Source organism: Calonectris borealis, chromosome 25 (assembly GCF_964195595.1).
Source record: "Calonectris borealis chromosome 25, bCalBor7.hap1.2, whole genome shotgun sequence".
NCBI classification, from domain to species: Eukaryota; Metazoa; Chordata; class Aves; order Procellariiformes; family Procellariidae; genus Calonectris; species Calonectris borealis.
Window position 1 is genome coordinate 7,739,339 of NC_134336.1, and position 22,602 is coordinate 7,761,940.

The 22,602-nt window shown below is 45.0% G+C and overlaps 1 protein-coding gene and 1 long non-coding RNA gene across 3 annotated transcripts; one reads left to right on the plus strand and one right to left on the minus strand.

The window, feature by feature from the left end:
- Positions 1 to 710: 710 nt before the first annotated feature.
- CTPS1 (CTP synthase 1) lies at positions 711 to 21,052 on the minus strand. Of its 2 annotated transcripts, none has more exons than XM_075173767.1 (19): positions 20,904 to 21,052; positions 20,356 to 20,533; positions 19,722 to 19,892; positions 18,834 to 18,934; positions 17,531 to 17,647; positions 16,021 to 16,104; positions 15,693 to 15,773; positions 13,834 to 13,985; positions 12,429 to 12,561; positions 10,877 to 10,965; positions 9,896 to 9,990; positions 9,261 to 9,323; positions 8,332 to 8,375; positions 7,299 to 7,395; positions 6,984 to 7,039; positions 6,803 to 6,899; positions 6,368 to 6,512; positions 3,958 to 4,048; positions 711 to 2,420 (listed from the first exon to the last, which is right to left on the minus strand). In XM_075173767.1, the coding sequence occupies exons 1-18, from the start codon at positions 21,009 to 21,011 to the stop codon at positions 3,964 to 3,966; spliced, it is 1,896 nt and encodes a 631-aa protein (XP_075029868.1). In that variant the 5' UTR covers positions 21,012 to 21,052; the 3' UTR covers positions 711 to 2,420; positions 3,958 to 3,963. The 2 variants fall into 2 exon arrangements, with proteins under 2 accessions (XP_075029868.1, XP_075029869.1); XM_075173768.1 differs by having other exon boundaries at positions 20,356 to 20,529; positions 20,904 to 21,045.
- A 201-nt stretch (positions 21,053 to 21,253) lies between these two features.
- Positions 21,254 to 22,063, plus strand: LOC142092826 (uncharacterized). The gene is made up of 2 exons (XR_012677196.1): positions 21,254 to 21,382; positions 21,631 to 22,063. It is a non-coding gene; the product is annotated as an uncharacterized LOC142092826 (long non-coding RNA).
- The last annotated feature ends 539 nt before the right edge of the window (positions 22,064 to 22,602 follow it).

Below are 22,602 nucleotides of genomic sequence, written 5' to 3' on the forward strand. Positions count from 1 at the left end.
AGGAGGAGGGGAGAAGGCGCTTCCCCGCTCCTCACTCGGCCACTCGCAGAGCCCCGTGGCTCGCAGCATCGGCCCCGGGACGCCCCCCGTTTTCACCCAGCGCTGATCCCGCTGGCCCGCTGCAGGCAGCTCCCCGTGCGGGGTCAGCCAGCGCTTTCCTCTGCACTTACTTTACGTCGATTTGTTTATCAACAGGCCAGGGGGGCCGCGGGGCAGCTTTGGGCAGGGGGCAGCTTTGGGCAGGGGGCAGCTGGTTGTTTAACCCACAGCCGAGCCGAGGGGCACGCTGCTCCCGCGCTGCTCCCCCACACGACCACGCAGCCCAAAGACACGGCTCTGGCCCTCGGCGAGTTCCTGCCAGCCTGCGGTGGGCACCAGGCAAGCAGCGCTCCCAGCTGTGGAGAAAGAGGGAGCAAACCATCCAACAGGCAGCTTGCAGCATAATTCAATTAAAAACTGTCATTTTTGTGCCCTGCAGAGGCTGTAGACTCAGTCCAGCTTTCCCAGGTTTCTCCACTGCTGGGGGGAAGCAGTGGGGAAGCCCTATAATTTCAGCCAGACTTTGGAAATACATGTCTAAAAACCACTGCAAATACAGCTAACAGACTTTTTCTAGCTTACACTGGATTAATTTAAAATTAGACAGTATTATACTTTAGTCCTTTTCCTCCCTCTAAGCTATGGAAGTAATATATCAAGCTCTTGGCTAGTTATTAATTTTATTACAAATAAGCATTTAATGACTGAGTCAGTTGCACAGTTTTGGCCAAAACAAAAACATTTCAGGAGAAAGAAAACAAAGTTGTGCTACAGATAAGGAATGATCTCACACTGCTGGAGGACCAGCCATTTCATGGCCAGTGTTTGTTCAGTACAGAGCGCATCTCGACTCGCTCCATCATTTTTGCAGAACTGTTGTAATTGGCACACACAAAGAATGCTCAAAGCTTTCCGGGCTAAAAGCAGCTTTACAGCATATATTTAAAATAATTGAGGAATAAAGCAAGAGGGGCTGTGGAAGAGACCACTTAAGATGAGACAGGACAGTGTAATTAAGTTTGGCATCAGACAACACGGCAGTTAGTACTCAGCCAGGCTCCAGCCGTACGGCTTTCTCCAAACTTTAATGAACTGAATAGTTCTGAACATACGACACTTCGACAACTGAGACACTTTCTTCCTTTCTTCTAAATTACCACAGACCAAACACTGTCGCTTACACTGCAGCGAGAGGCAGGGAAAAAAAAAGACGAGTGCATTTCCCACCCCAGAACTGCAAAGCTGAGCTCGTTGTCGCGGGACAGCACACATCTATGAACTAAACCGAGTAACACTGTAGGCAAATTGCGAAGCCCCTCCCTCAGGAAACAGCACTTCTGTATTGCATCGAGTGCGGGACGCGCGGCTCCGCCGTATAAAAGAAGGCAACGGAAGGCTCCACTTCCCATCAACGAAAAAAGCACCATGAACTCTTCAGTCCAAGGCAAATCACAACGGGAGCTGTTAAAGGCAGCATCTGAAAGTAGTTCACTTTCTTTTCTGTACCTCCCCCTTGATGCAAGGAGGTGAAGTTTCCCAGCCCGAGAAGCAGCACCAGCAAAGGCTGGCATAGAAAGGGCTAACAGTTATGCCTCGTTTCAAGCAACGATGGGCTTTCCTGACAGTTTTGCTTCCCCCCTCCCCCCCCGTGATCCAAGTTAATTGCATCCCTGCAGAGTGGCATATCACAGTTAGAGCTGATCATGTTCCAGATTAACTCTTCTATTCCAGGAAGATTTTCCTGGTTGAAAGTTCATTGCCGGCAATGAATGCACCAAGACCACCAGTGCCAAACGTTCTTAAATACTATTGAAAAAAACAAAACAGAACAAAACATGCCCCCCCACCCCCCAAAAAAAAACCAAAAAAGACTGCATAAAGCTGAACAGACCCATCCTCTGCAGCACAGCACAGCTCAAGAACTGAGCGAGCCCCCAAAATCTCGTTCATCCACATAATTTCACCAGTAAGTAATAAAGACTGCTGAGGGAGCAGGAAGGCTGGAGACAGCAACTCAACTGTCAGTGTCCAAGATAGAAACTCATGCCAGCGTTACCATGCATTAGGAAGGAAGTGTGCACCTGGATTCTCCCCAACACATCAAATCCCATACCCGAATTTGCTTTTTATCTCCAAGATGATGCTAACTGAAGAAAGTCTAGAGGCGCATGTGCTGTGATGAGCTCTCCTCCAGAAATAAACAGAATCTACACAGAAAATAAACAAAGGACAGAAGAGTTGAGGAAATAAAGGGACAGGATTTCATAATGAAAATTATAAAACAATAACTTAAGAAAGCCCAAAGCTGACAGTGTTCAAGCTATTGCTGTAAGAATGCCTGGAAAAACTACTGAAGACTCTCCTCTTCAGCGAAGACACATCTGGAGAAAGAGAGAAAGAAAAGGAGCAGGAATTATTGACAGTGAAGAGCAACAGGCTGGAATTGCACAACACACTGAAGTCTGAGTCTTACATACGTCACCCCAAACATAACAGTGGGACCTGACAACACTCCTCTTCCCAGGATAAAAGATGTCTGTTAGTTTTATAGGGGCATTATGGCAACAGTAAGACCAATGTATTACACCCCTAAGAAGGCAAGCCCATTCTAGAAGTCGATGTTTAAATAAAATGTAGGGAGTGAGCACCGTTGAGCTAAGAATTAACTTCTCGCCCTTCCCAGCACTGCCCATGGCTGGTACCAAAGGAAAATCTTCATTATGTTGCAGCTATTAAGAGGGAGTTGAGCCGAGACATGTACCAGCAGGCCAGTCAGCCAGCCAGGGGACACACCACACATGCCAATGTCACTTCCCCTACAATTTCTTCATTTGGGGATGGCCTCCAAGCCGTGGGGTATCAACGCAGCACCCAGACTCGTCACATTAGGGAGCACACTGGATACTGTCAGCGAGCCAAAGGTTCAGAATATCTTCAGGAGGATAAAAATTTACAGAGAGGATTCTTCAGCTTTTAGTTTGCTAGCGTACCAGATCTGGAACAACCCAACACCTACCAATCCCAGCTATCTTCAGGGAGCGCAAAGGCCCAGTCCCCTGACCAGGGGTGGGGACGTACTTCTGTGCTAGACTCGGGCTAATACTCATTTTCACTCTGCAGTTAATTTTGGAAGTGTCTGTCATATGAAGGAAAGGGGGAGGAAGGAAGAGTTGGACATTGTTGGTCCCCTGGCATTCAGCAATAAACCCCTGCTCTCACTCGACCTGCGTGTTGCTTAACTTCTCCAACACCACCACAGAAAACCAGCCAGAGCAGCGGGAAAAAGTGTTACATCCATGACCACCTACTGCACAAAGGGAGAACTCATTTCAATATTAAGTCTACCTTAATATTGAAGGCTAGTGAAGCTTGAACGCTAGGTTTTAGTGATCCCCCTCCAAGACTGGATTATATACATCCAATTTTTGCATCCACGTAACATCTGTAGCAGCTATTACAATTCAGAGCTCAAGCACACTGGTTTGACAGAGAAACTTGCTGTCTCAAGAGATGGGGGAGAATGGCTATTTCAAAAACATTCTTTGGCAAAGGTGAGAGATTGCTCCCAAAAATACCAAACTTTCCAAATCCAGTAACCCCTTGCTCAGCTTTGCCTCCAATTTCAGGAATGTGTGCTATATTTGTGCTTTGTTTCTTTATTTGAATTTAATCTCAAACTCCCACATGTATTTTAATACTTTATTATGTGTCAATTTGCTAAGGAAATACCCACCCACATCTGTTACACAGACATGTTATGCATCCCTCAGCACAGCTGAAACACGTGTGTGAGCACCAGCGCTTTTCATGTGCGTGCCAGTTTTCTACCAACTGATATGAAACATTCAGATGCCAGGAGGAAAGACTGGGCAAGGAATTTTCTCCATAAGGAAAGAAGTTGAGGTCATTAAAAGTTACCAGGAATCAGTCATGATTTACTGATGGAAACTTCAGCTCTGTTATCTCCAAGTCAGGCGAGCTGCTGCCACTTCTATCGCTGTAGGTGTCCCTGCAGAATTCAGAAAGATTTTGTTTTACGGAGCACAAGTGCTTTATAGACCTAGTTTTGCACTAGGATTTAGCAGGGTTTGGTAGTAAGTACTGCTAGCTGAGGGTGAAAAGCAAAGCACACAAAATTCCTCATACAGCTGTCCCTTTGGAAATAGGGCTGAGTCATCATCAATTTTAAGGTTTGTGAATTAAAATGATTACACATATAATAGGCATTTTATAAGGCAAAGTTATTCTAAAGGAAATTCAGTAAGAAGGAAATAGGAGACTGGTTAACCACCCATAGGCCATTCTATTTCAGCTTCCCAGTAACAGCTGATTGCCTTTAACCCATTAAACCGCTTCTTCAGAATGACAAAGTAATTCAGATCGGAAGGGACCTCAGGACAGTTACACCGCAGGGACAGCTATCAAATCAGACATGGCTGCTCAGGGCTTTATCCAGTCACATTCTGAAATTCTCCGAGGGTGGAGACCGCGCAGCAACTTGCACCAATGTGTGACTGATCTAACAGTGAAAAAGATTTTCCTTATATCCAGTTGGAACCTCTCTTATTTCAATTTATGTCCATTGTGTCTCATCCTTCCACCATGCACTTCTGTAAAGATCCTGCTTTCATCTTCTTGATAGCGTTTTTGTAGGTGCTGGCAGGCTGCTCTTAGGTCCCCCATAAAGTCTTCCCTTCTCCAGACTGAACAAGCCCAGCTCCTTCAGTCTCTCCTCACCGGGAAAGTACGTCCACCTCCTGACCTTCTTCGTGGCCCACCACTAAACTCTCTCCAACTTATCAATGTTTTACTAGTACTGGGCAACCCCAAACCGCACAGAACATTCTAGATGTGGTCTAACAAATGCCAAGTAAAGAGACATAATCACTTCTCTCCATCTACTGGCTGTGCTCTTACTCATACAGCCCAGGATGCTGTTCGTCTTTCCTTTGCTGCCAGCGCACACCGCTGGTTCATGCTCCGTTTGCTGCTCCCCAAGACCTCGTCGGCAGAGCTGCTCCCCAGCGGCTCAGTCCCCAGCCTGTGTTCCTGCACGGGGTTCCTGGGTGCAGGACTCTGCATTTCTCCTTGTTAAACCTCATCAGGTTCCTGCTGGCCCGCTCCAGCCCACGTCCCTCCGAACAGTGGTCCCATTCTCTAGTGTATAGTCTGTGTCCCCCAATTTGGGGTCACCTGCAAAACTCATGAGAGTGCAATGATGGGACTTACCTGAAAACATGGTAAGAGTTACAAGGGCACAGGAATAAAGGGGAGCATAGGCTGGGCTACAACTGCCACCAATATTTTTAGATTATATGCTGAACATGAAACAATTTGTGACCACAATCACAAAAGACTAACAGCAGATAATACTAACTTAGGGTGCTGCAGTAAAGAGGAAACTCCAGCTCCTCTGCTGTGAAAAGCCATTTCAAACTCAATGTGCAAAAGCAGGAAATTAAAATATCCCTCAACACTGGGAGCATTGAAATAAGGCATCTTCACACAGAAACCCTCTTCAGAGCACAACTGACAGCCGTTCTCCAGACCGACACAGGAATTCCTGTGCTGCAGCTGCATTGCAGTTCAACCCAGAAAGGCCAATACTTTCCTTTTTGCATTGCTTTAGTTTAATACATTCAGTGCTATTTCTCTTTTGCATTTAGTTTGGGGTTTTGTGTTTAGTGCATGTTAGCACTCCAGCTACAGAAGCAAATCCTCTGTGTTTTCCTCTATAAGGAGGAAAATGGGTCACTATCAAAGTGATGTTTATTTGTTGCATATTGCCATGTCTGCTGAGCAGAACTGCAGGGCATTAGGGAGCAGCAGAAGGAAGTAAATGTACCATTAAGTCTACCCAAAACATTAGCTGCTTTGCAAACTGAAACAAAAGAAAGCTTAAGTCAGCAGAAAAAAAAATGAAGCTGCAACCACCAGGGCCCATTCTTTAAACCAGCAACAGGAACAAGTTTCTTAAGGTACCAACTTGTACCTAGGACTTGTACAAGGAACATGGGGAAAACCCCACGAGGTCTCCAATCACCTACAAGAGCAGGCCCGGCTGCAGTTTACCCAAACACCTCTGACTGACAACACGAGACTGCAGAGTTACTCTCCCTGCACCCTCACTGCAGGACAGCTCTATGGCACTACAGTCAATCTTAAAATGCAAGACAAGAGGTTTCAAAGAAAGAGTGAAAAGAAGAGGTGCTACAAATACCCCCTAGTTACCTCGCAGTAACTCTGTGCCAAGAGGATTCTCCGGTTTATCCTGTAGAAAGAAGCACTGCCCTGTGAAAGGTCTGACTGGTATCTTCCTTCAACCTACCTGGGTGAGAGCCTGCAGCCCTTTTGTAGATAATGCGTGAGTCTTCCTGCAGACGCCAAGAGGAGGCCAAAGTATGGGGGAGATGGCTTAATTGGTCTAGAGAGGAATTCAGGGTGATACTGAACACCAACGAAGAAAGGATGCTCTAAGGGAAAGAAACAGAAAACATTAATGTCAAGCCTCTTAAGCCTGTGGCTGAACTGCAGTTGAAAGCACTGATCACATTGAAGCCCTGATGATGGGGAAGAAGTGTCATTTCTATCCTGCCTTTTGTCCCTAAATGGACAAGCACATGGGACTCTTTAGTGTGATTTTATGGATGGAATCATTCTGAAAGAGCCTGGACTGGTCCCACACAAAACCCTCCTTAATTACCCTCCGAACACTTTCACTTGTAAATACCTACACCCACAAACCAATTGCTTAAGTACTCACCTTCCAACTCAATCACTTCCATTCGCTCTCCCTCCTCATCCTGGCCTACAAACTTCAAACCCTGCTCTTCAAAACACTTTTTCAATTCTGGATTGACCTAGAAGACCAGAAGCAAGAAAATCCATGATCTCTTGTGTTTGGATTAGACAGAAAAGCTCAACACGTACAATAGCGTTTTTACCTCAAATCTGTGTCTATGTCTCTCTTCCAAGAAATCATGATCTCCGTACAGCTTCCCTACACCAAAAGGAAAACATTTCTTAGAGCAAATGCCAAACAGTTCACCGACGCCAAGTTCGTATGAATAGCATCCATAAGAATCTGCCACTTCTGAAGGGGACCAATTCATTGATCTCCATTTCACTACCAGAACAAAGTCTGCAAACACCAACCATTCAAGGATGCTTTAACATTCCCAGGTCTCACTTCCCCATACCCACCGTACACGCACATCATTCCCAGGAAACACTTCCAAAACAGGCAAGAAATGCATTACTCATGATTGAATTCTTGGTTTGGAAGAGTGTTCTTCTCTTGCCAAGCCTCATGGTCCCACCCATTTGCCCAGGATTATGTTCTGGCATGTCTATGACCTGCGAAAAGCATTCAGAGAGGGAGGTGAGAATGAGGGAGGAACAACAGTCCCAGGCAGACTCTGAAACATTAAAGGGGGGAAAAAAAACAACATCCATACAGAAAACAAGCAAACCACCCCAAGGAACATTGTCTTGACAAGGTAGACCAACAGAACTAGATTAGTTAGCTGCATTATTCTAGTAAAAGCTGTACAGAATATATGGAAGGTTTGCGGGTATTCAGGAAGCTTTAGCATAGAAAATGGATTCACAGATCCCATGCACTAGTACTGTGCTATTTACTGAACTAAATGTTAAACAAACAAAAAAGCAAATTTACAGAAACAAAATCCTCAAATCAGAATCACTTATACTTTGATAAATAACTTCATAAGCTGTTTTTTTGAGAACTTTTTCCTTTAGAGTAGCATTTTAAATTATAACAGAAGCCAATCATTTTGGTGGAGCCTGGACGAGGCACATAGAACCTGCAGTGTAAGAAAGGCAGGTTCAGAAATATGTTCACAAATGTTCCAAGAAATTAATGTCTCTCTACGTTAATTTCTGAGATCATAATTAAACAGTTATGCAGTGGAATCTGGATATCACCAGACCTTTACCATTTATTCTGTGAAATCAGTTAGCTTGCAAACTGCCCTTTAAGAACTTTTTACCTCTTAGAAAACACCTTGCTTTATGAAAAAGTGTAATTAAAAATAAAAATAAATATAAATATTAGTGTTTCACCTATAATAAGCACTGCAATCTTCTATGAAGCAGCAACTGCCATACAGTTAACTGGGCAAAGACATTTTCTTTTCAGATTAGTAAATGGTGGAAGACAGACTTAAAAGCCACAAGACATAATAGTTCGAGCTCTTAACTGTACCAACAGGTATGTGCAGAGAAGTCTAGCACAGTAAGGATATTACAAGCAAGGCGCCATAAACTCACCACTGGATGAGCAGTTTTGGGGTCAAATTCTGTCGAGTTAGCATCTGCAATGTTACGTTCATCAATTAGAAACACGAAGTCCCTCATACCGTGACATGCATTTACAGGACCTCCCCCAGGTAGAGCTGCGTCTCGTCCCCACGCTTCCAGCAAGCGGCGACCTTAACTGTGCTGAGCCACTCACCTGCACAGAGCTGCCAGCTCAGCCCCCGACAGCAGAAACGGGACTCTGTCAGCACTGTTTGATACGAATTTCTGAGACTGCCTGGAGGTTGCAGTCTAAGGCCAATCAGTCGAGTGCAATCAGTGATGAAAGCAAGAGTCATTCAGGAAAAGCACACATTCAATAGCTTAGAATATTTTAAATAAAGTCAGGGAGTGGAAAGGGAGAAGAAGTACTCTGAGACACACCTTTTTCCCTACCTGCACTACTAGTGAGACTCGGAATCAGGCTGAAAAACTAAATTTAGCACTCTGTAAAGGGAGTTTTGACAACAGCGACCTAGTCAATTCAAGCAGCGGAGCCCAGAAAACAATTCAACTCACTGAAGTAGGTGCAACTGCCTCGACAGCTGAATTGCTTTTTGCTCTTCATTCCCACTGGCTATAATGGGAATTTAGGATGTCCAGCACACATAGGCACCCCTCCACTTAGGTGTTTTATACAGGAGCTGAACCTCACGCTAAGCAATAGAAAGTTTTCTGTCGTTATAAGCATGCCTTACTCCATTGATTTTTATTTGAACAGGATGAGGAAATTCTTTTTCCTTTGAATTAGCAAAGGAGATGGGGAATTTTACAGGCCTAGGAAAAAAATTAAATCTTCCTACCAATGAAAAATTAAAAATTAGAGGTATTTGAAAAATTACAGGTATTACTCAAGCAATCAAAGAAACGACCAAAACCTAGGAAGGGTTTTGTGCAATTACCTTGCCAACCAAGAACACTGCGTGCAAACTCCACAACTGCTAGCTGCATTCCCAAACAGACTCCTGCAGAAGGCAAGACAACACAGATCAAGTCAGGACAAGGACCACTGAGCCCGTGCCGCAAAGCACACACACCTTCACAGAGTCCCGAGTCAGAGGAAAACCTGGATGAGACAGACCTTTGACTTGGATTTAGAGGTCTGCTCGCTCTGTACCGAGTAGTTCTGACAAGTTTTACTCCACACCTCCCTTCCCCATCCACTCTGCTCACACAACATTTCCAGTCTCTCACCATGTCCATTTTGTTTAAATGCAGTCACATATTTCTTCGTGCCAAGATCACCACAGCCTCCTCTGAAACTTCCTCGGGGACTCCTACCCCCTCATTATAGAGATTCCATGTCATCACATCCCAGCCAACTCTGACCACTTCAGAGCTAGCTACAGATGACGACTGAATTACCCAGTTAGGCTGAGCATAGATCACTGCCTTCCTCAGCCAATTATCTTCAAAACTGTACATTCTAGACACTAATGAAAATGAGTAAAGCTCTTGCTGCAGACCAGTTTGGCTGTTGTTCAAACTCCTTTTCTTTATTTCTTCTTATGGATGAAATATATGAAACCCTTCTCACCTAAGAAGGGTTTTTTCTGTTTTCTTGCCCAGGAGATAGCTTGAATTTTGCCTTCTGTCCCTCGAACACCAAATCCACCAGGAACCAGAACTCCGCTGCATGAGGATGAGAAGATTCCATTCACATAGGGCTCATCTGAATTTCCCCCAACCACGCACCACCCCTCTCCTGTAAAACCTTGGTCTTGCAAGACCTCACTCTGGAAAAGGGCTTTAAAGTGTCCTACGTGGCAAGGCCTGTTCTGCAGCACCATTTCCGTGACTTCACATGAGCCGTCACATAAATTGTCACAGAATTTTCAGGGAAACATTTTATGAATGCACATTTTGCCTTCCCAAGAAATCCCAAATACAATGTGGGTTACAATACTAGAATGGTTCGTATTGTGTGACCCACATGCTCTGCACCAAACATGTTTGCAAACGTATCACCCAGCCAGGCCCGTGCTGAGGAAGCCACTGGCTGCAGTGTCAAGGCAGGCACAAGGACACCAAATTCTGCCGTTATCCTGGTACCACCCAAAGCCTGCTTCCCTGAGGGCTAACAAGCCCCACTTGTTCTTGTTTTCTGGGCTAACTCTTGGCATTCCTCTGCACCCTAACACTTTTTCCCTTCTCATGCTTTCTTCCTAAAGAACGTTATACCACATTTACACCTTCCGTCCTCTCTCTTTGGCTTTAATAGCCTTTGCCAGTACCTATCCTTTCCCATTATTTCCTCTCACCCTGTTTCCCCACTAAGCCGGTGCACATCTTCTGCGTGATCATCTCCCCTACTGCTGCCTGTCTCTCGCTTATTTAACAATTCTCCATTTTACATCTTATCCTAAATTTCATTGAGAGGTATTTGGGGCAATGTCAGAGTGTGCTGGTACAGAGCCTAAGAAAACAAGTCTCCAGTATGGAGACTTATTTCAAAACTGTCAATAGGAGCAAGTTTATCAGACATGCTCCAAAGAAATGGCCAGTGTAAGGGTCTTACTCAGCACCACACAGCTTCTGCCATGCTTCATGGTATCGAACAGGTTCTTCCTGCAGAGTATCTGGCTCCAAGTCAGCAGAGTCAATATACTGGGAAGAAATCCAAAAAAGGATGATGAGATACTGCCACAAGAGTGTAAATACAGGGTCTCCTTAATTTTCATTAAATTAAGATATCATCACTCCTCCTGGATAGCTCGGGATTTGTTTCCTCCTGGATACTTGCTTACGCTTTTTCTGGGCCGATTTCCTGTCTGCTAGTCAACAAAACTGCTTTCCACCACCATCATAGTACAGATGCACAAACAGAAGCCATGTTTTTTGTCTCTTCCCTTCTCTGCAGCTCTGCTGCCACATAAATGAAACTCATGTCCTAAGACCCAGACTCATTAAATGTGAAGTCTTGATGCAGCACAGCGAGATGGGAACACACAGCTATGCAGACAGAAACAACCACACAGCAAGAAAAAAACTGAATCGCTATCCCATCAAATATACATCATTTAATCTTCCAAGAGAGACTGAAGAACAAACAGGATATGGTGAAACACAGGCTGTTGTAATTAAAGGATGCTATGACCAATGTTACACAGGGAAAACACCGCAAATTTTCCAGTTTCTCATCTCCAGTATTCCAGTATCTCTGAATTTCTGAATGTTCTGGCAGCCTGCTAACCCTTTTGAACAACCATTTTTTCTTGTTTTTGTTTTTTTTTTTTTTTTTTAAGCTTGGAATACTGCTGAACAGTTCTTTAACCCAACGTAAGATCTCCACACGCAGGACTCACAGAACCCATTCCCCTTCTGAACCATACAAATACAGGTGTGTCAGGAACTATCCATAGATGCAGGCGCAGCGTTTACCCTTCACCAGTCTTACTTGTTTTTCTTCTTTTCTCCTCTACTGATTTTGTAAGTTGAAAGGTAACCCAAACGTAGAACAGTGCTGTTATAAAGCAAGCACCTATTTCCATGATTCACTGGCACCATGAAACCACTGGACGTTTTAAAAGTATATGTAAATGAAAGTAAAATTTCCGACAACAGATACATATTTCACCTCTTCAGAGCGTCTAGCTACAACCAAAACCCTTAAAAGCACCTGTGCAGCCAAACCAGCATTAAAACCTTAATAAAGTCTGAGGCAGAAGCATAATAAAACCTGCGAGTACCACAAGGATAACAGCAACAACCCTAAAAAAAGGATCACTTTCAACAACTGTCATAGAAATTAAAGCAAACAGTCCCCTCCTCAAATACATCTACCGCTCTATCACAGTTCAGCACGCAACAGTGAGCACTGAAGGGTTCCATCAATTACACAGACACCTTGTATATCTTACAGGATGAAAGGCTGGTTTGCTTTGAAGCTGTTTCATGCCTGACAACAGATGTTTTGATGCCGTAATCCAAGAACAAATTTAAAGTTCACTGGCTGAATCAACTCTCCTTTACTGTCTATGGGTTTGTGGGAAATTTAATTAAGATGTGTAGCACTGCAGGTGGAAGGAGGATAGGGGGGAAATTTTTTACACACACGCACCCACTCCTACCTTAATGTCAAGTTTGTGGTTGATAGCCAGTGCAGAATGCTCCAGAGCTTTAATGACAGATGCGTAGGAATCTGAAAACTTGGTGTATTTGCCAACAAGTGCAATGGAACATGTTTCAAGGAGACGGTCATACCTAAACAAAATTAAAACACAAGGGTTATTTCGTCATTAACAGGAAATGGGGGCAAGAATCACTTACATTCTATTCAGCTTTTCAAGTAATATAAACAGTTGGGCTCTGGAAAGTCAGTCGACTTCGGAAGAGATGACCTTTTGTAACAATTATGTCTTAAAAACATCAAAGCAAGAATAGAAGGAAAAAAAAAAAAGAAAGAAAACAATGACAGAGAAAAAGAGTTGCAGAAAGTCATGTATAAATTAACTCATCCCTCCTTATGCTGAAAAGCCATTTTGAGTAGATCCAAACTGTCTTTTCAGGAAGCTGTATTAAATTCAAAGCCTGCAGTAAACTATTAGGAGAGAGGATCAAAACACAACTCTGCATATGTTTATACCGTACAGCATCTTCCCACGCTGCCTCTGACTGAGTTCACCGCAGCAGCCAGAAATACAGAAAGGAATTCTAGAGTCCTAAGGTTGTACTGCCTACACTTTCAATCCCCAGCATCTGGCAGCATGGGATTTACACAGCATTCCTGGTTACAGCTAAGAGATTGTTTAAAGTTTATTTCAAAATTGCTAAGTACCTTCAACCAAGCTGATTAACCAGGGCTTTCCCTGTCAAAAGAAAATGTTCTTGGCAGTGGTGGCTTGTATCATGCACATAAAGGGAAACATCTAGATCTTGAAAATTAATTTCTTCTAAGGACAAACATATTTAAGGCTTCAGAAAGGGGGCCTGAATGCCAACTGAAAAGATTCAATTCACTGTTTCCCCAAGAACATGGAGTCTATTCCCCACAAGAAAAAACAACAGTCCTAGGAGCCTCAGACAGAACAATTACTAAACAGTTGCTTCACTTGCTTGAAATCATACTCAAAAAAATATATTTTTATTGACACTCCTGATGACTCCTACATATGCCTACAAAAGGATTTCAACACTTTGTAATGTCCCTGGGTTTTATTGTATAAAAAGGGAGGGCAGAGCTGTCTACCTTTTAAGTACTTCAAACTGGTTTTGACATAGGCAGTACACTACCAACACAAGATAAGGAAGTCAATAACATTATCTTACAGGATTCTCATGCTGAAGAATTTTGTTTTTCAAAGTTAAACATCTAGGAAGAAAATGCATTTTTGTAGTAAAAAAAAAGAAAAAAAATTTGAATGCATGAGAACACTTGAAGAACATGAAGTAACACTCGTCACCTAATAACCAAGGACCAAGAAGAGAAACTAATCTGGAGTGTTAATTCAAACTACGCCCAGCGGTGCAGCTCACCTGTCAGCCATTTCCTTCCACTTCATGAGCATCCTCCTGGGCTGCCTCTCAATGGGAAGGTCAAGCCTGTGTCTGAAGTAGTCAACAACTCCCTGCTCCTCTAACAACAGAGGAACCCGGTAAATAGAAGAGACATCATGAACACAGATGACCTGTTCATACAATATGAAAGTCATTAAAACAGATCTAAGTGCCTGTGCAATTATTTTTAGACAGATATTCAGAGAGCTTCTATCTCTAGTAGACACATGACCACCTAAACTTCCAGGAAACAACATCTCTTGAATAACATAACAACATATGAATAGCTTAATACTACTTTCCACATACTTGAAAAGGTCATCCTTCAGCGCTTCCCAGGTATTACTGCTCACTGGAGCTCCTTGGGAAGGGCTATAACACAACAACCTAGCAGTAAGAGTCAGCTGCTATGCAAGTTATGTGAGCGCATAGCAAAGTTCAAAGAACACTTTAACGAGACTTCTCCTGCGATACAGCCTTCTTGGTAATCCTAACTGAAACTACAGTTAAACTGCCCACAAGCCCAGCTTCCCCGTTTCCCACCACTGTTGTTCTTAACCAGGGCTCCCAGTTCAATTAAAGCCCAAGGAAATCTGTGATCTCAATAGAGCAGTAAATTTTACAGGGCGTCCTTTATCAAATTTAGGATTAAACAACTATGAGCAAAGAATTCTTAGGTCAGTGAGGAATATCTACATCAATGGTTCTAGTTCACTGAAATGGGCTTCCACAGAAAAGGAAAGATGGCTCTGGACAACTGCCGCCTGTCCATCAAGAATCAGACTGTACTTTAAGGATCAAAAATATACTGGCACAACTATTTTTAAAACTTCATTTCTCCTGACTCAAATGAAATCAGAGTTCAACACTGCACCAGTAAAACCCCCTAGGCTGCAAATTTTCCTCCTTTATAGTCAATAACATTTACTTCTCAATTCAAGTGCAACTGCAGTCAGAGAAACAACTACGTAAAATTGCATTAAACTTCCTGGAAAGTGACTGACAAGGGCCAACTTACTTTCTATTCTATCCAACAAGAGGTAGATATTGTGCTGCTGACATATCAATATTATTGCCAGCTAATTCTGAATGTAATACTTGAAACTGCAAGACTCAGTTTGACCTCGTTGTATAGGAAATTAATAAAAATGACTTGACAGAGCCCGGAATTGTGAAGTGATACTCAGTCTTTCACAAAAAGAGAAAACTTTTCAAGCTCCAGCTGGATTGGAAAGTGGTAATATTTAGCCTACAGATTGTTTGATTATTTTCCAAGGTCCACCTCAGACTATGCTATGCAGAGTAGTCTCAGTATAAAAAGAATCATGCTAACATGGAATTTTTGCATATCACATAACATTCAAGTGAAGCAATACTTCTCTCAAATACCATTTCAACTTCTCTGTGTAATCTCTCCTCATGCAATCTTGGGCAGAATACTACTATCGTGAAAAGAGCAGTCCTTTAAACCTAATTTTGGGCAACTACTCTTTGGCCCCTAATACCGAAAAATCTCATTCTTCTGTATTCACGGAAGGAATGTGGAAGGATAACTAAGGTCAAAACCAGCTATTCAGAAAATACCTTGGATTCCATAGACTTCTCTAAGCCTACACTAATTACCTTATAAGAAAACCTGTGTGCTGGCATAAAAAGGACTATTTTTGCAACGGTTACATGTGTAAGGAATGTAGGCAAGACAAAGCAGCAAATGAATTATGCAGCTAACAAAAGACACAGCTAGAACACAAAAACGCTACGCTCAGATAAAACTCCACTCAGCATTTGACAAACAGCTAGAATATTTATTGCAAGGAAGTACAGACAGCAATCTTTACCTGTTCTGGTTCAACATGACAGAACATGGAAATCTTTTCTTTTACTGAGGTATCCAGTGGAGTGGAGCACCTGCAAACAATCTAACAGAACAGCAACATCAAGGTTGTGAAGCAAAACAGAAGTAATCAGACATCCATATAACAAACCTCTAAAAAAGCTATCTTTCTGCAGTTTCCGTGACTTGGGGGAAAAAACCCAACTCCGTTACTTTTACTTCTTTATTACCAACACACAATAGCTCTCAACCTAAGCATTATTTAGACTAGGATGTTGTTGCAACGTGCCAGTACTGCATTTTCAAATTCAAAGTCATGCAGCAAACCTTACCAGATCTGGTGAGAGACCAAGACCTCTGAGTTCACGAACACTGTTTTGGGTGGGTTTAGTCTTCTGCTCTCCTGTAGAGCTTGGCTGGTCAAAGAAGAGCAGAAGTTGGTATATCAAATTATGATGATTTGTAGCAATGATTCATCACACTAATCGAGACTCTCCACCCCATTCATCTTGTAAAAACTTTGGCCCAGTTCTTAGACAATTCACGTGAACTTTAAATAGCCCTGTACACTATCACTTTAATCTCAAAGACTGAAAGCAACTAGCAGAAACCAAAGTCTGTACAGTAAGTAGGTATGCATTACAGTAAGGGAAGGAGAGAGCAGAGATCCTAAGGTTTTTATCCACCGATCCCTCCAAATACCTAATGTTTATATTTCTAATGTTTTCTCTGTAAATCCCCTGGCCTGGACAGAAAGGGAAAGAGGAGAACAAAGATTGATCTGCACTCCAGTTGCTCTGTCAAATCCACTTCTGAGACAAGGATACTCATGCTCTCCAGTACTGTTAACATAACCATGGAAGAATTTTTTCAGCAGTGACTCCTGCAGCAGAGATATTTTTTTTTTGTTAAGACTGTAAATTGTCTCCAAAACCAGAGCAGACAATACAGATGAGGTTGCATCAGGCATTATATGGCATAAAACACCTTCATATGCTTTTGGTATTAACTGGAGTTCACCCCATCTACTTGGTACATAAGGGTACGTTTTTCTTTGTGATTCCTAATTAACTGATTCTGATCATAGCACTGCTGCATAACACCTTTTCTTAGTTGAATCTCTGAACCAAGGGCAACTGCCACTCAGACTGTTATGGCTTACATAGCAGTCAGATGTGGGAGCCTATGAAATTACTGTTAAAGATCAAAACACACATTGTCTAGGGGAAAGGAAAAAAACCCCAGATTATGTTTCAAAACACATTATTAGGTTTTGAAATCACAAAAGTAACCCAACCTATTTCATGAACTACAGCTAACGTAAATCTTGGGGGGAAGAGCGGGGCGGGAGCAGGGAAAAGGGCACACAGCAACAGAAATACTAAAGAACTCCAGGAAGAGCTTGGAATTTGATCTTATTAGTAAGTCCAAATGGCTGTGAAGTCTGGTTGTATCACTGAATTTTGTATTAGCTTTGCAGAAACGAAAGGCTATGCAAATGAAGGGAAACTGCAAGTTTTCCGCCCTAGAAAGCAAGTTTACCTGCAAAAGCTAGGAGACAATTCCATAGAGTAAAACAGCAGTTAAAGATGCAAAACTGCATTTGCTGCAACTCCCAACTATTTATTACATATTTACACACTTTGAAAAGTTTCTGTTCACTTCTTGCAAGCCTTTTTGAACACGTAACCATATATTCTCTGCATTTTTTTCCGGAAGTTTCTATATATAGAAATGCAAATATAACAGTGCCCATAGATAGACCATTTCAGAAACACATGTTTAGAAAGCAAGTTTTGGACTGGGGAAGTCCCTGACCACCGAAGCATTTTAGGTCCTTACCTGGGGAACTAGACTGACATGAATGTTACAAAAATTCTCTCTTTTGGCTTTGAACTGGAACTGGCGGAAAGCTTCAATGAAAGGCATGCTTTCAATATCGCCTACTGTCCCGCCAAGCTAAAAAAGACAAAGACATCTAGAATTAAAGTTAGTACCAAAACATCTTCTACTGAATTTGTACACTAAAGCATACTAAAACATACATAAAAGAACATCTCCCCAGCACCTCCCTCCGATTCCCTAAACGAGCATCAACACCCATATGAAAAGCAGCATTTGCCAGTTGTACGTACTACTTCCACAGCCTCCAATCTACCCCAATTATTATTTTACCTTCATGACTTCCCCAAAAATCAAAAAGCCACAAGAAAAACAGCTTCTCATATGAGCAGCACCTCTCCAGGGACATTACCTTTGCCTCTATTCTCTCTTCAGGGAAGAGACTTAGGTGTTAAAATTATCATTTATGAACATTAGGTGGCACTGAGAAGCAAAATTTCTGTTAAGTTTTAGTAACTATATAGAGTGGTTTTGGACACATGCAGGAACAGGGACACAAGGCATTCTTTGGAGCAGTGACAGCCTCCCGTGCGTTGTCAGACAGTGCCTCCTAGGTACTTCAGGATCCAGGCTTGTGAATCCTGGAACAGACATTGGCACTCAAGCTGCAGGGAGAGCCCTGAGCCGCCGCACTCTGGCAAGCTCCCTCTCTCCTATATTAGCATATCCTGCCAGCCAACTCAGCAGCAGCTCTCAGAGCCTTCGCCCTACTCTGTCTCCTCTGGCAGCAGGACGTCCCGTACAATGCACAAGAAACTGAAGGGGTTTGTCACCACTAACTTCTGCGATTCACTTTTCTAGGTCTATGCTTGAACTAGTCACTCCCAGGCTCCCTTTACTGCTCAGGAGGAAAGACAACTGCTTCCAGAGGGTGATTTACCTACCCTCCCTCTGTCCACCAAGGAAGAAGAGAGCACAGCATGACTAACTCAGACTTCGGTATATACTTACAAGAGCTAAAATTCATTCTATAGACTAATTCACATTACACTAGAGAGGAAAGCATCTGAAAAATATAACTGTCCAAGACCTACGTCTTTCTACGTGTGGATTCAGACACAGAGCAGTCAAAAGCTTAGACCAAATAAGTGAGGCTAGCAAGGGGGGATTTTTAACCAACTCGAACAACATGCAAAGTCGAACATCACTGTAAAAAAAAATTTACTATGCAAAATATGCATATAGTTCAGTTTATTCCATACAAGAAGCAAAACTTTAAAAAAAAAAAAAAGGAGCTACAAACCTCAATCACACAAACTTGGGGTTCAATGCCATCTTCATCTACAGGAATTTGTGCCTGCCTCATTACCCATTCTTGTATAGCATCTGTGATGTGGGGAACAACTGAAAAAGAAACCCAGGCAAGGGTTAAAGCCACAACCCACACACATTTCTCCCTCTAACTCATTAAAGAGCAAATTATTGAAACTAACTAGCCAGTGCTTCCCATATCACTTCAGCACTGATTTGTGTCTTTAAAGAAGTATGTATTTGTGAAGTGATTATTCTTGGCTGTGATTTTGAAGTGAAATGCCTTGGCAGGAAATGCAATCCTGCCTCAATTTAAACATATGTAAGCAACGTTTCCTTTAAACTGCAAGATTCAAGTACAAACAGTTCTTTGCTCTAAGCAGAGAGAGTTACTCTGTTTTAAACTGCCTGTAAAAGTCCTTATCCAAACCAGCTGTGAAGGATGCTTAAAAAGGGAAGGGACTGATCTGATCCTCAAAGATCCTTTGGGTTTTCTAATTACATGACAGTTATCAAAAGCCATAATAATTTTAACCAGCTAACAAATAATCCAAGGTGTGTTAGTCTGAAGTCTGTTCACATTTAGTATTGACTACGCTGGACAGTTGGACCCAAGTCCAGCACACATTCCCAACAACAGGCAGCATATTGCTGAGCACTGGAAAGCTCTGAGGGGCTTACAGGTAACCTGATTCAGTATGGCACAACCACTACCCCTGCACTGGTGCATCTTCTACTTCCGCTTTTAAAAAGCAAACAAAAAACACCACAAGGACAGTGTATAACAAAGACCTCAAGTTAGGACAAAATGCAAAAGCATCCAACCAGGACAGAAATACAGAATATATTTCTAAGCATCAGAAATGAAGCTTCGCATCACCTTGGACAGTTTTGCCAAGATAGTCTCCCTTCCTCTCCTTGTTGATGACGTACTGGTAGATCTTCCCAGTAGTCAGATTGTTGTCTTTGGTGAGTCGGATATCGAGGAAGCGCTCATAGTTACCAAGGTCCAGGTCCACTTCCCCTCCATCATCTAGCACAAACACTTCCCCTGTGGCACACAGAAAAAGGCGCAAGCACACATGTCAAGGGGAAATGGTCCACATCAGCAGTTTGTTGGTTTTGCCTGTGACACCTGGAAGAATTCACTGTAAGGAAACACCTTCTTTGATTGCTACAGCAAGTTCAGGAGCGGCTAATAAAACTGAAAGCCTTACATAACAAAGAGGACTACTACACTGAGGACTGAATCCCTCAACCAGGCAGCAATGATAAGAGACCAGAGAGCACATCTCTGCTGTTTGCTGGTGGCACGATCAGCCCACCAGTCAGTCCGGAGCCGCCGACAGGCTCAGCCTGCAGGTCCCAGTGCAGGACCAGACGCGAACTCTTCCGCCACGCAAAGGAGATGGCTCCTTCCAGTCAAAGCCAGCCCCAGGACCCACCTGGAAGACCCCGGCACCCAGCTCAGGGCCGGCTGCCTGCTGACAGCTCGGCCCCGCAGGGCCACTCACCGTGCTCGTACGGGGAGAAGGTGCCAGCGTCAATGTTGATGTAGGGGTCGATCTTGATGGAGGTGACATGCAGCCCGCAGGACTTAAGGATGGTGCCGATGCTGCTGGCGATGATCCCCTTGCCGATGCCCGAGATCACCCCGCCCGTGACCAGGATGTACTTCATCTGCCTCGCTGCCTGACACCGACACCGCCTCAGCGAGGGCTCTGCCCCGGGCAGGCGGGGACAGACCCGCTACCTGGGGGAGCCCCGGACCCCGCCATTCCTGTCAGCGACACCCCCCCGCCATTCCCCTGTCAGCGACCCCCTCTGCCATTGCCCCACCTGTCAGCGCCCCCCCCGCGCCGTTCCCCCCGTCAGTGAGGGCCGGTCTCCCGCCATCCCCGACAGAAATTCCCGCCGCAGGCGCGGCCCCCGCCGAGCCATCAGCGCCCGCCACCCGTCCGTCCCCCCCCTCCGCGGTGGTCCGCGTGGTCCCGCCCGCTCCCCGCCCTCCCCCGGCGCCTGCCCACATGGTCCCGTCCGCTGCCGCCCCCCCGCCCCTCACCTGTGCCCGCCGGGCCCCCGGGGCGGCGCGCGGAGGGTGCGTGGCGGGCGGGGTGAGGGACGGAGCGCGCGCCGCGCTGCTGCCAGCCGGCTCGGCGGGGAAGCGCATGAGGCCGGCGCGCGGCGGGGCGCAGGCGCAGCTCTCCCTCGGCGCCTGCGCAGTAGGGGGAGGAGGGGAGGCTACCGCGCTTCAGCGCGGGCGGGGCGGGGCGCGGTCCCGGTAACGGCCGCCCCCCGCCCCGCCCCGCCCGCCTCAGCGCCCCTCGCCTCAGCGCCCTGGCGGCGCCCCTGCTGCAGCCAGGGCGTCACCGGGCGGCGGGCCCCGTGCCGGGCGCGGGAGGAGTCCGGTACCGGCGGGTCCCGGATCTGGCCGGTCTCCCGTCCGGCTGCTGGGGGTTGTGGTCCCGTCCGTCCCTCAGGGACGGGGCGGGGCGGCTCCAGCGCCGCTGGCGGTGAGGGGAGCAGCTCCCGGAACGCTGGGTGGGTGACTTGCAGCCCTGCAGACCTCAGTCTTGTCCCCGGAGGCGGTGTGGTGGCTCCCGAGGGCGGTTCGAGGAGAAGAGAAGGGAGCCTGGGGCGGTTTGGCCCTGTCAGGAGGCGGATTCAACCTCCCTTCAGACTGGGTGCTAACAGCTGCTCTTTGTATGCTAGGGAAGCAGAACCGAAAGGAACTCAAAATACCGGACAAAAGTTTCTTTACAATTGCTTTTGTGCTCTTTTTCAAGCAGCTGGTGAGTGGGACCCAGGCAGCCAGTTCCTGCAGGAACAGGAATACGCCCGAGCAAATGGAGGGGAGGATGGAGGGAAACCTTGGCCCTGTTTGGTCCAGAAGAAGTTTTGCCTTGATCTTCAATAGACCAGTGTTTTGCCTTCAGCAATTGGGTGGCATCTCATAGGAAGGGATTTCTCTTGACTGTTGGACAGACCAACACATTTCACTGTCGAGGTACTGCTCCTGATGCTCCGCACATGTTTTCCTCTTTCCACTTGCTCAATTTCGCACAGTCGTAAATTATCCAAAACGTTCTCACAGATTTTAAGCTGTGGAGTAATAAGTTCTTCTAGGTATGCCTTCATCACCCTGCTTATGTATGACAAATGCGATTTGTACATGGAAGTACAGTCTTAAGAAATAAATCACTCGATCTCTTGGTTTTGTGATATGCTGCCCCGAGCTGTTTTTCTCCCTCTATTTTCTCCTACTTTCCTTTCTCTGTCATGCATCTTCCTTGCAGTTAGGTCCCTGTGGTTTGAAAAGCATCACTTCTCACTTTGGTGGTTGTCACTGTGCTCCTCTTCCTCAGCGCTGCAGCCTTTCCAGTTCTGTCACGATTCCCAAAGCATTCTCCTAGAGAAGCTGGCGGCTCACGGCTTGGACAGGTACACTCTTCACTGGGTAAAAAACTGGCTGGACGGCCGAACCCAGAGAGTTGCGGTGAACGGAGTGAAATCCAGTTGGTGGCCGGTCACGAGCGGTGTTCCCCAGGGCTCAGTACTGGGGCCAGTCCTGTTCAATATCTTTATCAATGATCTGGACGAGGGGATCGAGTGCTCCCTCAGTCAGTTTGCAGATGACACCAAGCTGGGCGGCAGTGTTGATCTGCTGGAGGGTGGGAAGGCTCTGCAGAGGGACCTGGACAGGCTGGATCGATGGGCCGAGGCCAATGTATGAGGTTCAACAAGGCCAAGTGCTGGGTCCT